Genomic DNA, 13,234 nt, shown 5'->3' on the forward strand with positions numbered 1-13,234 from the left:
TATACGTTACATGCAACAACTCCAATGATTTYACTGAGTTACAGTTCACATAAGGAAATAAGTCAATTTAAATAAATTCATGAGACCCTAAACTCTTTCACATGACTGGGCAGGGGCACAGCCATGGGTGGGCCTGGGCCCTCCCACATGGGAGCCAGGCCCAACCAATCAGAATGAGTTTTTCCCCATAAAAGGGATTCATTACAGACAGAAATACTCCTCAGTTTCATCAGCTGTCCGGGTGGCTGGTCTCAGGTGAAGAAGCTGGATGTGGAGGTCCTGGTCTGGCGTGGTTACACGTGGTCTGCAGTTGTGAGGCCGGTTGGACGTACTTCCAAATTCTCTAAAATTATGTTGGAGGTGGCTCATGGTGAAGAAATTAACATTCAAACATCTAGCAACAGCTCTTGTGGACATTCCTGTAGTCAACATGCCAATTGCACTCTTGAGACATCTGTGGCATTGAGTTGTGTAACTAAACTGCACCTTTTACAGTTGCAAAAGGTGCACCTGTGTAATGATCATGCTGTTTAATCAGCTTGTTGATATGCCACACCTGTCAGGTGGATGGATTGTCTTGGCAAAAGAGAAATGCTCACTAACAGGGATGTAGACAAATTTGTGCACAACATTTGAGAGAAACAAGCTTCCTGTGCGTATGAAACATTTCTGGGATCTTTTATTTCAGCTCATGAAACATGGACCCAACACTTGACATGTTGTGTTTATATGTTTGTTCAGTATAGTTAAACTTATGGATGTCATTGTATGGGGGAAAAAAAGTTTTTTCCTTGCTGGATAATTTTTGTTATTGATTTTAACCCGTCTTTGCTGGTGGCCACTGATCTGAGAGCTATAGTACTGGTTTGTAGTGTCTCTCGAACCCCATCACATGCTTTGCCTGGACTGATCCTGAATCAGCTGGTGCTCAGCCTCTCAGTGAGATGAAACACTCAGGTTGGAGTCATTAAAACTCGTTTTTCAACCACTCCACACATTTCTTGTTAACAAATTATAGTTTTGGCAAGTCGGTTAGGACATCTACTTTGTGCATGACACCATCAATTTTTCCAACAATTGTTTACAGACAGATTTAGTTAACTTTTTTTATCACATTGTATCACAATTCCAGTGGGTCAGAAGTTTACATACACTAAGTTGACTGTGCCTTTAAACAGCTTGGAAAAAATGTCATGGCTTTAGATGCTTCTGATAGGCTAATTGACATCATTTGAGTCAATTGGAGGTGTACCTGTGGATATATTTCAAGGCTACCTCTCAACTCAGTGTCTCTTTGCTTGACATCATGTGAAAATCAAAAGAAATCATCCAAGAACTTAGAAAAAAGGATTGTAGACCTCCACAAGTCTGGTTCATCCTTGGAGCAATTTCCAAACGCATGAAGGTACCACGTTCATCTGTACAAACAATAGTGCGCAAGTATAAACACCATGGGACCACGCAGCCGTCATCACGCCCAGGAAGGAGACGTGTTCTGTGTCCTAGAGATGAACGTACTTTGGTGCGAAAAGTCAATCAATCCCAGAACAACAGCAAAGGACCTTGTGAAGATGCTGGAGGAAACCGGTAACAAAGTATCTATATCCACAATAAACGAGTCCTATATCGACATATCCTGAAAGGCCGCTCAGCAAGGAAGAAGCCACTGCTCCAAAACCGCCATAAAAAAGCCAGACTCCGGTTTGCAACTGCATGGGGACAAAGATCGTACTTTTTGGAGAAATGTCCTCTGGTCTGATGAAACAAAAATAGAACTGTTTGGCCATAATGACCATTTTTACGTTTGGAGGAAAAAGGGGGAGGCTTGCAAGCCGAAGAACACCATACCAATCGTGAAGCACGGCGGTGGCAGCATCATGTTGTGTGGGCGCTTTGCTGCAGGAGGGACTGGTGCACTTCACAAAATAGATGGCGTTATGAGGAGAGAAAATAATGTGGATATATTGAAGCAACATCTCAAGACATCAGTCAGGAAGTTAAAGCTTGGTCGCAAATGTGTCTTCCAAATGGACAATGACCCCAAGCATACTTCCAAAGTTGTGGCAAAATGGCTTAAGGACAACAAAGTCAAGGTATTGTAGTGGCCATCACAAAGCCCTGACCTTAATCCTATAGAAAATATGTGGGCAGAACTGATAAAGTGTGTGTGAGCAAGGAGGCCTACAAACCTAACTCAGTTACACCAGCTCTGTCAGGAGGAWTGGGCCAAAATTCACCCAACTTATTGTGGGAAGCTTGTGGAAGGCTACACGAAACGTTTGACCCAAGTTAAACAATTTAACGGCAATGCTACCAAATACTAATTGAGTGTATGTAAACTTCTGACCCACTGGGAATGTGATGAAATAAATAAAATCTGAAATAAATCATTCTCTCTACTACCATTCTGACATTTTACATTCTTAAAATAAAGTGGTGATTCTAACTGACCTAAGACAGGGAATTTTTACTAGGATTAAATGTCAGTAATTGTGGAAAACTGAGTTTAAATGTATTTGGCTAAGGTGTATGTAAACTTCCGACTTCAACTGTATGGTTATAGGTGTGTGGTCACTGGTCACCATAGCAGACAGAAACAATGTGTGTCTTCCCATTGTACTTGGACTGGGATCAACCAAGTATCAGTGATCCATAAACAGTAATCAAATGTTCACTTAATCCAGTAGTGATTTATCCGTGAGAGATGCATGCAGGCAGGCAGGCAGGCAGGCAGGCACGCACGCACGCACGCACACACACACGGCCATGTGTTTGGTAGTTTTCTTATTGTCCATACTGTATATCTTTCATCAGAAAATAACATGACCATTCTGTTTACCTAGTATGAGTATTATTGGTTAGCCTGTAATGTATTGGTTGTCTGAGTCATGTACCTTTATGTCTGAGTAAATCCTACTGCATCTCTCCCCGTCTGTGACTGTCTAATGAGCTCTCTCTCTCTCTCAGCACATTATTAACTAGTTTTCTGTGTGTTCCTGCATCCACCTATGTCCTCCTCCTCACTCCAGGTTGACTTCACCAGCAATCTTCAGATATTATGACCATTCTTTATCTGTTGATCCCTGAGCTGCGCTTTATGCACCTTTATCACATTTCAGGAATTCTGTAGCTGATTGTTTTTTTTGGATTAAGGCCAAAGCACAGTTGTGCTGTAACTAATAATACCTTGGATTATGGATTTTCCATAATCTCCAAAATATATGTAATATTATTTACATTTTCTGCAGATGCACTGAAAGAAATAACACTGAAGACTCATCTTTATTGAAAAACAAAAATACAAAAATAAAATGAACAGAAAAATCCACTATATCATTTTTTGAGGGGTATCACTGAAATAAAGTTCTTCACTGCCAAAAATGAGACTCTATTTTTCATATCACAACTGGAATATTTTTTACATTAGCCAGGGTTTTGTGGGGAAACTCTATGTCAACACACACACACATACACTGGCATGGAACATCTCTGGAGTTCACAACTTGTATTTTTAGACCCATTCTTATTTCAAAAATGAACATTTGCAGTGACATGATATGAAGCTGAAGGGATAATATATAGCCTAAACCAGCAGTCTGACCAGCCTATTTTAGTGACTGGATAATTCACACTTAGGCAGCAGAGGATCAAAACAACCTCAGTTCACACTTTATATCCGGACGCTATTGCATCATGTAATTGCATGGCCATTTTGTGTTACCATTGTATAACAACTATGTAACAACCACTTGTCACATAGCTATGTATAACCATGAAAAGGCTATCGGCTCAATTATCTGTAATATTATTTGAATGACACTTGGCTGACATCAAGGTTATCAAACCTGGCCTGACATTAGAAATTAATCTAGGTATAATCCCATGCTCATCTGAAATATAGCTCTGTCCTGAATATTTTTATTACAATTGATGTAACGCTGTTTTGTTGATTGGTCATTCAACACCCTTACCTTTTGAACTCCTTCAAACCTTCATATTTGAGAGGCAATACTCAATCCAAAATGAAGTGTGACCTAGACATCTCTGGATGAATACTTGAGTAATCAGAACATCTTTTGACTGAAGATGAATTTCAGCACCAGTAATTAACACATTGGTACACTGTGCCTGATGAGCAATTGCCTAATTGCATTACACACACACACACACACACACACACACACACACACACACACACACACACACACACACACACACACACACACACACTAGGTAAAAGTAAAAGAACGAGCCATGGTGGATTGTTTCTTTCCTTGCCCCGTCACTCTCTATGAAGGCAGATCAGCTTTACAGAGAGGTTTACACATCCACTGGCTCAGAATCGTCACCAGGGATTAACTTTTTCTTCTGCCTCAACGCACAGCACCGAATAAACTTCAGACTAAGGACACAGGCCTTTTCAAATGGAAATGAACAGTGCTGAATCATTTTCCTGCTGTGAGATTTCACCTTGGAATGCTTGGACCCCCCCCCCCCCCCCACAACCCAAACTGGATTTGTCTCAGAAAAACAAACCTGACAAAGTATAATTCCCCCAAACTCTCACAACAAACTCTGATTACAACCCTGCATTTATCAGGGTAGAGGATAAAAGGCTCTGCATCACTGGCATTGGCTGTAAAATGCTCCAGCCATTTGTGGGGAGAGTAGACACTGCCACGCTCTGATGGGGTTTCTTTCCCTGGCAGTCAGAGGTCTTTGTGGATCAAGCTGGTCTCTTATCTGTCTGGCCTGTATGGTCTAACCCTGCCATCAACCAGCTAACCTCTCCACTGCTGTCTGTCCACTGTCCAGCTGAGCAAAATCTCCTACTAAGACATGGTCATACAGTATGGGCCCATGTGTATACACTGCATTAACTTATATAACCACATGCATGTGAATAGTCACGCACACACAAACCCATGCACACACACACACACACGCACACATGTACAAACACACACGCACACACACAAGCACACATATACACACACTCCAATGAGCAATCTGATTTGAAAAATAAAGAAATGCATAAGCCTTCACATAGATTCAGACACATGTATAGACAGAAACTGGAAAAATGAGGACCTAATATAAAAAGTCTCACCCTAGTCTCACCCTAGTCTTGAGGCATTTGCAGGAAAGGTCAATGAGTTTGTTAATCATTTCAAGACAGGCGGTCATATGGCTGACCCCTTTTCACTGCTTCTTCTCTGATAAAGTTAACGGAAAGTACGTGGAGTGTAGCAGACAGTGTTCAATTACTGGCAAATGTAATGTGGTGTTCAGATGTTCAGAGTGGAAACGAGAGATGCCCGACTTAAATTGGTTTTCATAACTGCAAAAACCATTCAGCAGGGCGGATGTACAGAAAGCATGTATGATTTCCAAGACCAACAGTTGAAAATGCATTGAAAATGGTTTCAGGTAAAGTAATACGCTTTGGACGTTTACAGATAATGGCACATTTCCACTTGATGTCTGACGACCCAAATGTGACTGTTGGTCGTTGATGCATGAAGTACATCATGCAGCACGATTCATTTAGCTTGTTAGGCATCAAGTGGATATGTTCTACACATAAAGAGTTAGCTTTTATCTGGAAACCTCCAATGGTTATTATTACTGCTACATTGACCTCATTGTGGAGATCATTTAAAAAAAACTCTGAAAGGGTTGTTGGCAATATGGAGCCTTACCTCTTTATCTAACTACCAATGCCCTGGCCACCTCTATGGTCTGCTTGTAAATCTCTGATAAAAGGTTATTTGATTGTGAAATTCCAAACATTGTGAGTGAAATCAGCAACTCACTGGAGAATATTGGCGTTAATCTGAAAAACAAATATTATCTGCATGCACAATATCACGGGTTAGTGGGTGGGTGGGGTACGGGGCAGAACCATTAMAAATGAAATAGAAAATAAATAAAAATCAGCAAAATCTCCATTATGCTTTCCCCCCCCAACATTTGGTTCTAAATTCAAAACAGAAATTGAAGTCCCCACTTCACAGGTACCACGAACACATTTTTCTTCAACCCCCCTCTCCAGTCTCCCCCTCCCCTTCCCCAGAAAGCAGCTGATTGTTCATCACGAACAAACTGAAACTAAAAAACAGAAACTCCTCCACTTGCGCCGGCCTATTATCCTTGGTCCCTCCATCCCTGCTGTGTACCCCCAACACACCTGTACACGTCGTTGTGTGCTGAGGGAATGTGTGTGTGTGTACTCAGAGTTGTGTGGGGTTAGACAGAGGGGAAAAAACACCCATGCTAAACGACTTGGTCAGCAGAGGAGGAATTCCACTCACGTACAAAAAAGGAATAAGACACCAAACTAGCCAACCGTGTTAGCATCACGCCTGTCTTATCAACCTGCTGTCCCGAGCCAGTGAAAGGGTCAACCTGGGGTAGTTTATCTGCAAAAGTCTCTCTATATCATTCTGTAATTGTTCTTCAATATACTGCTGTGGTATATCCAAGGCAAGGGGGACTGTTATAATCCTTGGCTGGGTAGACTCACAATGGTAATTGAGAGGTTGTTTTACAGTAGATACTGTTGCTGTGGCAGCCATGTTTAACTGCATCATCGGTTCACACCAGGTAGCAAAACAGAAGGGGTAAGGGTGCATGGGGTCCACACAAACGTGCTCCAAGCCTGAAAAATGTGGAGGAGTTGTTACAAAAAAAGAAAGACGGTACATCATTCCTGTATTCCTCAACTGAACTTGGTCACCTTTTTAATTCCATATATTTATATCCATATATATTTATATATAMTTTTTTTTACAATTAAAAACACCATGGAGATGACAGACTATTTGGTTTCTTTTGTCTAAGAAGCTTCTCATTTAAATAAATGCATATACATAATTTCTCTCTTCATCACTCCATAGACCATCCCTCTGTTCATTCTTCCATACAGTATGCACATTGTTTATTCCATGATATTATTTTTCTCTATTCAGTTTAATCTCATCCCTTTGATGCAGAGCTCTCTACAGTCTTGACTTCAAAACACCACAGTTGTTTTACTGTAGATCCAGACAGGAAGCTAGGGCCCAGGCCTCGTTGTCTCATTGGCAGGGCTGGGCTGAGTCTCTGTGAGGTTCTCTAGGGCTCATTAACTGGGTCTCAGTGGGTCCATTAGGACTCAAACCCCCCGCTCCTCCACCATTGAGTGTCAGGAAGCACACAGTCTCTCTGGGCAGCTGAGGGGCGGCGCCGACGCTGTCTTCCTGCTTCCTGTGGGCAAGAGCCCTGAGATGCTCCTGGGCCTCCTCTAGGAGAAGGGCCACCTCGTCCTGCTGCTGGCCCCCAATAGAGGAGGAGCAGGAGGTGGAGGTGGGGTGCAGCATGATGAGGGAGCGCCCTCCTACTTCCTTACTGGGCATGGTGCTGCAGGTGGCTGAGCCAGTAGCTGTTTGCAAACAGGAGACCTCGTCCTTGTGGCCCTGGACAGAGGGGATGATAGGGATGGAGCAGGTCCGGAAAGGAGGAGGGGAAGAGCGGCTTGGACATCTGGGACGCCTGAGGCTCCAGGTGGAAGTGGAGATGTCATGGTCCAGGCCCTGGTCCAGAGGACAGCAGCGCACCTTCACCCTGCTCTCCCACGACTGCTCCACCGACACGGGGGGTTGCATATTTAGAAAGGCATCCTGTTGCGGTTCGCTCCCGGCCCTCACAATCTGGCACCTGATGAAGGGAAGAGCGAAAAGAGAGAGATAGATAATTACAATTGCTGTCAATTCCCACGTGTACTCATTTCACTTCAAGAAAAGTTAATTGCTTTGAGTATCATTTTAACTCAAGCCTTTAAAGCACCTTCCCAAACAGAACAAGGGTACTCTGTGAGCCAAAATTCACCTTGCCATCTCAGAGGCATGAAGAGCACAAAAATGACAAGATGAGCTTGACATTTCTCTTTCATGTCTTTATCTAGCCAAACACTCTCACTTAGTATGAACTGGATCATGAGTTGGGAAAGTTAAGAGGGAGTTCAGACACTACATTATTGATTTGACACCTTGAAATGGGGATACTTAACTAAATGGAGCATGGCATGAATATTTAGTCCAACAAGAATATGTTTGACGCATCTGAGCATCTAGGATAATTAATGAAGTAATCAGCGCTCAACAATGTCCCCATTCCCTTTTAGACATGAGATAGTCCACCACCCGACATAGAAATTGCTTTTGTGCTTCATGAGGCACTTTCAAAGTCAAAGTGTTGTTGATATCAAATATTGATTCTTTGCTCTCTCTTCTTTTTCTCAAAGTGATCTGGCATAAGCTACCTCACATTACAGCAACACATCCTCTCTGTAATATCAACGTCTCAATTGAGGTACAATCTAGGGCTTGGGGCTCATTATCTTTGTGTAATAATTCATAATCCCTGACAAAGGCTAGCTGCTCTTGTCGCATCAATATTTAACTTTGAGTCACTCTCTTTCTTGTAATAGCCTAATCAGAGATGTAAGCCTCCATCAAGGGGGTTTTCAAAGCTGATGATTCTCTTTTCACTGAGGTTTTGGAATGAGCCCCAAACGAGCCACATTTAGAAAGCCATATTGGGCCTTGCTCTCCGATAACAGGGATGTCAGTTTGCTAATGCCCACAATAACATTTGGAGCAAATCTCGTTAGATGTGGGAAATACAATCAGCCTGAAAACATCCATGCATGCACCCAACAGAGTGCAAATATACGACCATGGTGTACAGAATTAAACATTGTAATACAAAATTGCTCTGTTCATAGATTTGAGGTGAGATTATAGAAGTGCGTTGTACAGTATGTGCTGTACACATACAGTGCCATCGGAAAGTATTCAGACTCCTTTACTTTTTCCATATTTTGTTAGATTACAGCCTTATTCTAAAATKTATTAAATTGTTTTTCCCTCATCAATCAACACACAATACCCTATAATGAAAAAGCAAAAACAGGTTTCAAGAAATATTTGCTCATTTATAAATAAATAMAAATTAAATATACCATTTAAATACGTATTCAGACCCTTTGCTCAGTACTTTGTTGAAGCACCTTCGTCAGCGATTATAGCCTTGAGTCTTCTTGAGTATGACGCCACAAGCTTGGCACATCTGTATTTTGGGAGTTTCTCCCATTCCTCTCTACAGATCCTCTCAAGCTCTGTCAGGTTGAACAGGGAGCGTTGCTTCACAGCTATTTTCAGGTCTCTCCAGAGATGTTCGATTGGGTTCAGGTCTGGGCTCTGGCTGGGCGACTCAAGGACATTGAGAGACTTGTCACAAAGCCACTCCTGCTTTATTTTGGCTGTGTGTTTAGAGTTGTTGTCCTGTTGGAAGGTGAACCTTCGCCCCAGTCTGAGGTCCTGAGCACTCTGGAGCAGGTTTTCATCAAGGATTTCTCAGTACTTTGCTCTGTTSATCTTTGCCTCGACACTGAAAAACATCCCCACAGCATGATGCTGCCACCACCATATTTCAGGTGTCATGTTTCCTCCAGACGTGACGCTTGGCATTCAGGCCAAAGAGTTCAAACTTGGTTTCATCAGACCATAGAATCTTGTTTCTCATGATCTGMGAGTCTTTAGGTGCCTTTTGTCAACTCCAAGCGGGCTGTCATATGCATTTTACTGAGGAGTGGCTTCCGTCTGGTCACTCAGCAGTCTTGGTGGAGTGCTGCAGAGATGGTTGTTCTTCTGGAAGGTTCTCCCATCTCCACAGAGGAACTGTAAAGCTCTGCCAGAGTGACCATCGGGTTCTTGGTCACCTCCCTAACCAAGACCCTTCTCCCCCTGATTATTTCACTTAGTTTTGCCGGGCGGCTAGCTCWAGGAAGAGTTTTGCTGGTTCCAAACTTCTTTCATGTAAGAATGATGGAGGCCACTGTATTCTTGGGGACCTTCAATGCTGCAGAAATGTTTTGCTACCCTTCCCYAGATCTGTGCCTTGACACAATCCTGTCTCGGATCTCCACAGACAATTCCTTTGACATCATGGCTTGGTTTTTGATCTGACATGCACTGTCAACTGTGGGACCTTACATAGACAGGTGTGTGCCTTTCCAGATCATGTCCAATCAATTGAATTTACCGCAAGTGGACTCCAATCAAGTTGTAGAAACATCTCAAGGATGATCAATGGAAACAGGATGCACCTGAGCTCAATTTCGAGTCTCATAGCAAAGGGTCTGAATACTTATGTAAATAAGGTAYTTCTCTTTTTATTTTTAATACATTTGCTAAAATGTCTAAAAACCTGTTTTCGCTTTGTCATTATGTGGTATTGTAAGTAGATTGCTGAGGATTTAAACAAATGTAATCCCTTTTAGAATAAGGCTGTAACATAACAAAACGTGGAAAAAGTCAAGAGGTCTGAGTACTTTCCCGAAGGCACTGTACATGATTGTACTTTGTATTTTAATTATCTACATTGATTTATGTAGATATCTACAGTTGAAGTCAGAAGTTTACATACACTTAGGTTGGAGTCATTAAAACTTGTTTTTCAACCACTCCACAAATTTCTTGTTAACAAACTATACTTTTGGCAAGTCGGTTAGGACATCTACCTTGTGCATGACAAGTAATTGTTTACAGACAGATTATTTCACTTATATTTCACTGTATCACAATTCCAGTGGTTCAGAAGTTTACATACACTAAGTTGACTGTGCCTTTAAACAGCTTGGAAAATTCCAGAAAACGATGTCATGGCTTTAGTAGCTTCTGATAGGCTAATTGACATCATTTGAGTCAATTGGAGGTGTACCTGTAGATCTAATTCAAAGCCTACCTTTCAAGGCCTCTTTGCTTGACATYATGTGAAAATCAAAAGAAATCATCCAAGACCTCAGAAAAAAAGATTGTAGACCTCCACAAGTCTGGTTCATCCTTGGGAGCAATTTCCAAATCCCTGAAGGTACCACGTTCATCTGTACAAACAATAGTACACAAGTATAAACACCATGGGACCACACAGCCGTCATACCGCTCAGGAAGGAGACGCGTTCTGTCTCCTAGAGATGAACGTACTTTGGTGCGAAAAGTGCAAATCAATCCCAGAACAACAGCAAAGGACCTTGTGAAGATGCTGGAGGAAACAGGTACAAAAGTATCTATATCCACAGTAAAACGAGTCCTATATCGACATAACCGCCATAAAAAGCCAGACTACGGTTTTCAACTGCACATGGGGACAAAGATCGTTGAAGATCTGTCCTCTGGTCTGATGAAACAAAAATAGAACTGTTTGGCCATAATGACCATTTTTATGTTTGGAGGAAAAAGGGGGAGGCTTGCAAGCCGAAAAACACCATCCCAACCATGAAGCACGGGGGTGGCAGCATCATGTTGTGGGGGTGGTTTGCTGCAGGAGGGACTGGTGATTGATGGCATCATGAGGCATGAAAATTATGTGGATATATTGGAGCAACATCTCAAGACATCAGTCAGGAAGTTAAAGCTTGGTCGCAAATAGTTTTTCCAAATGGACAATGACCTCAAGCATACTTCCAAAGTTGTGGCAAAATGGCTTAAGGACAAAAAAGTCAAGGTATTGGAGTGGCCATCACAATGCTCTGACCTCAATCCCATAGAAAATGTGTGGGCAGAACTGAAAAAGCGTGTGTGAGCAAGGAGGCCTACAAACCTGACTTAGTTACACCAGCTCTGTCAGGAGGATTGGGCCAAAATTCACACAACTTATTGTGGGAAGCTTGTGGAAGGCTACCCAAAACGTTTGACCCAAGTTAAACAATTTAAAGGCAATGCTGCCAAATACTAATTGAGTGTATGCAAACTTCTGACCCACTGGTAATGTGATGAAATAAATAAAATCTCAAATAAATCATTCTCTCTACTATTATTCTGACATTTCACATTCTTAAAATAAAGTGTTGATCCTAACTGACCTAAGACAGGGAATTTTTACTATGATTTATTGTCAGGAATTGTGAAAMACTRAGTYTAAATGTATTTGGCTAAGGTGTATGTAAACTTCCGACTTCAAATGTATATATAGATTTTATGGATGTTTAGATTATACTGTCATGTTTCATTATGGTTTATGAATGTAAATGACAAAGACACTGGTACAGTAGACATTGAACATTTAGATTTTTGTTTTTTTAGCAAATGCTCTTATCCAGAGTCWGAGCCTGGGATAGTAGTGATCATTTTCATGAATGAACACGCTATTCCAGCTGAGAAAGCTGGTAGGTGCAGCAAAGCAGGGACAGGATTGGACCATTCCTGTCAGACAAGAACATTACAGAGAATTCTGGGACAGACTATTGGCTGGTTCATTCAGGGGTAATATCCTGAATAATTAGGAGCCCATTAAAGATAGACAGAGTAGTCTATTAGAATGTTATAGACCAGAGGAGGGCGAGGGAACTTACGATCCAGTCTGGTGGGGCCAGAACAGTCAAGGTTCACCATCAATGCTTCCTTATGTAATTGACCTTGTCAGAGGTATCAATTACAGGGAYAGTGACCTTGTCAGAGAAATCAATTACGGTAGTAGTGACCTTGTCAGTAGAATCAATTACAGTGGTAGTGACCTTGTCAGAGGAATCAATTACAGTAATAGTGACCTTGTCAGAGGAATCAATTAAAGTAATAGTGACCTTGTCAGTAGAATCAATTACAGTAATAGTGAMCTTGTCAGAGGAATCAATTACAGTAATAGTGACCYTGTCAGAGGAATCAATTACAGGGATAGTGACCTTGTCAGTAGAATCAATTACAGTAATAGTGACCTTGTCCGAGGAATCAATTACAGTAATAGTGACCTTGTCAGAGGAATCAATTGTAATAGTGACCTTGTCAGAGGAATCAATTACAGTAATAGTGACCTTGTCAGTATTACAGTAATAGTGACCTTGTCAGTGGAATCATTACAGTAATAGTGACCTTGTCAGTAGAATCAATTACAGTAATAGTGACCTTGTAGAAAGGAGCCAAGTTACATCTCAGGCAGGTACTTTGATATCAGATTTATGCAGAAGTACTGTATCTCCACACTCTGTCTGCAACACTTTCACCGCAATGACAGAAAGGCATTTGCATAATTCAATTATACCTCTGTGCATTTGAGAAATCTGACAGGTGTATCTAAAAATACTGGTTACAATAGAACACAAGTGGAGTTCTGTGTTGGTGTAGGCCTAAGCCATTCTGGAGAGATAACAGCAAGTTTTTCTGACAGGCACGGAATGAGAGGGATAGCACTTCTTACT

General features: G+C 41.7%; 1 protein-coding gene across 2 annotated transcripts in view; it reads right to left on the reverse strand.

Annotated features, from left to right (window-relative positions):
* Positions 1 to 4,482: 4,482 nt before the first annotated feature.
* The window catches only part of LOC111951615 (pro-neuregulin-3, membrane-bound isoform), a 418,024-nt gene continuing 409,272 nt past the window's right edge, over positions 4,483 to 13,234 (reverse strand). For both annotated transcript variants that reach the window (XM_023969796.2, XM_023969795.2), the window contains exon 9: positions 4,483 to 7,698. In XM_023969796.2, coding sequence (XP_023825564.1) covers positions 7,080 to 7,698 — 619 coding nt within the window. In that variant the 3' untranslated portion in view covers positions 4,483 to 7,079. The remainder of the gene's footprint in view (positions 7,699 to 13,234) is intronic.

Source organism: Salvelinus sp. IW2-2015, linkage group LG25 (genome assembly GCF_002910315.2).
Source record: "Salvelinus sp. IW2-2015 linkage group LG25, ASM291031v2, whole genome shotgun sequence".
In the NCBI taxonomy this organism is placed as follows: Eukaryota; Metazoa; Chordata; class Actinopteri; order Salmoniformes; family Salmonidae; genus Salvelinus; species Salvelinus sp. IW2-2015.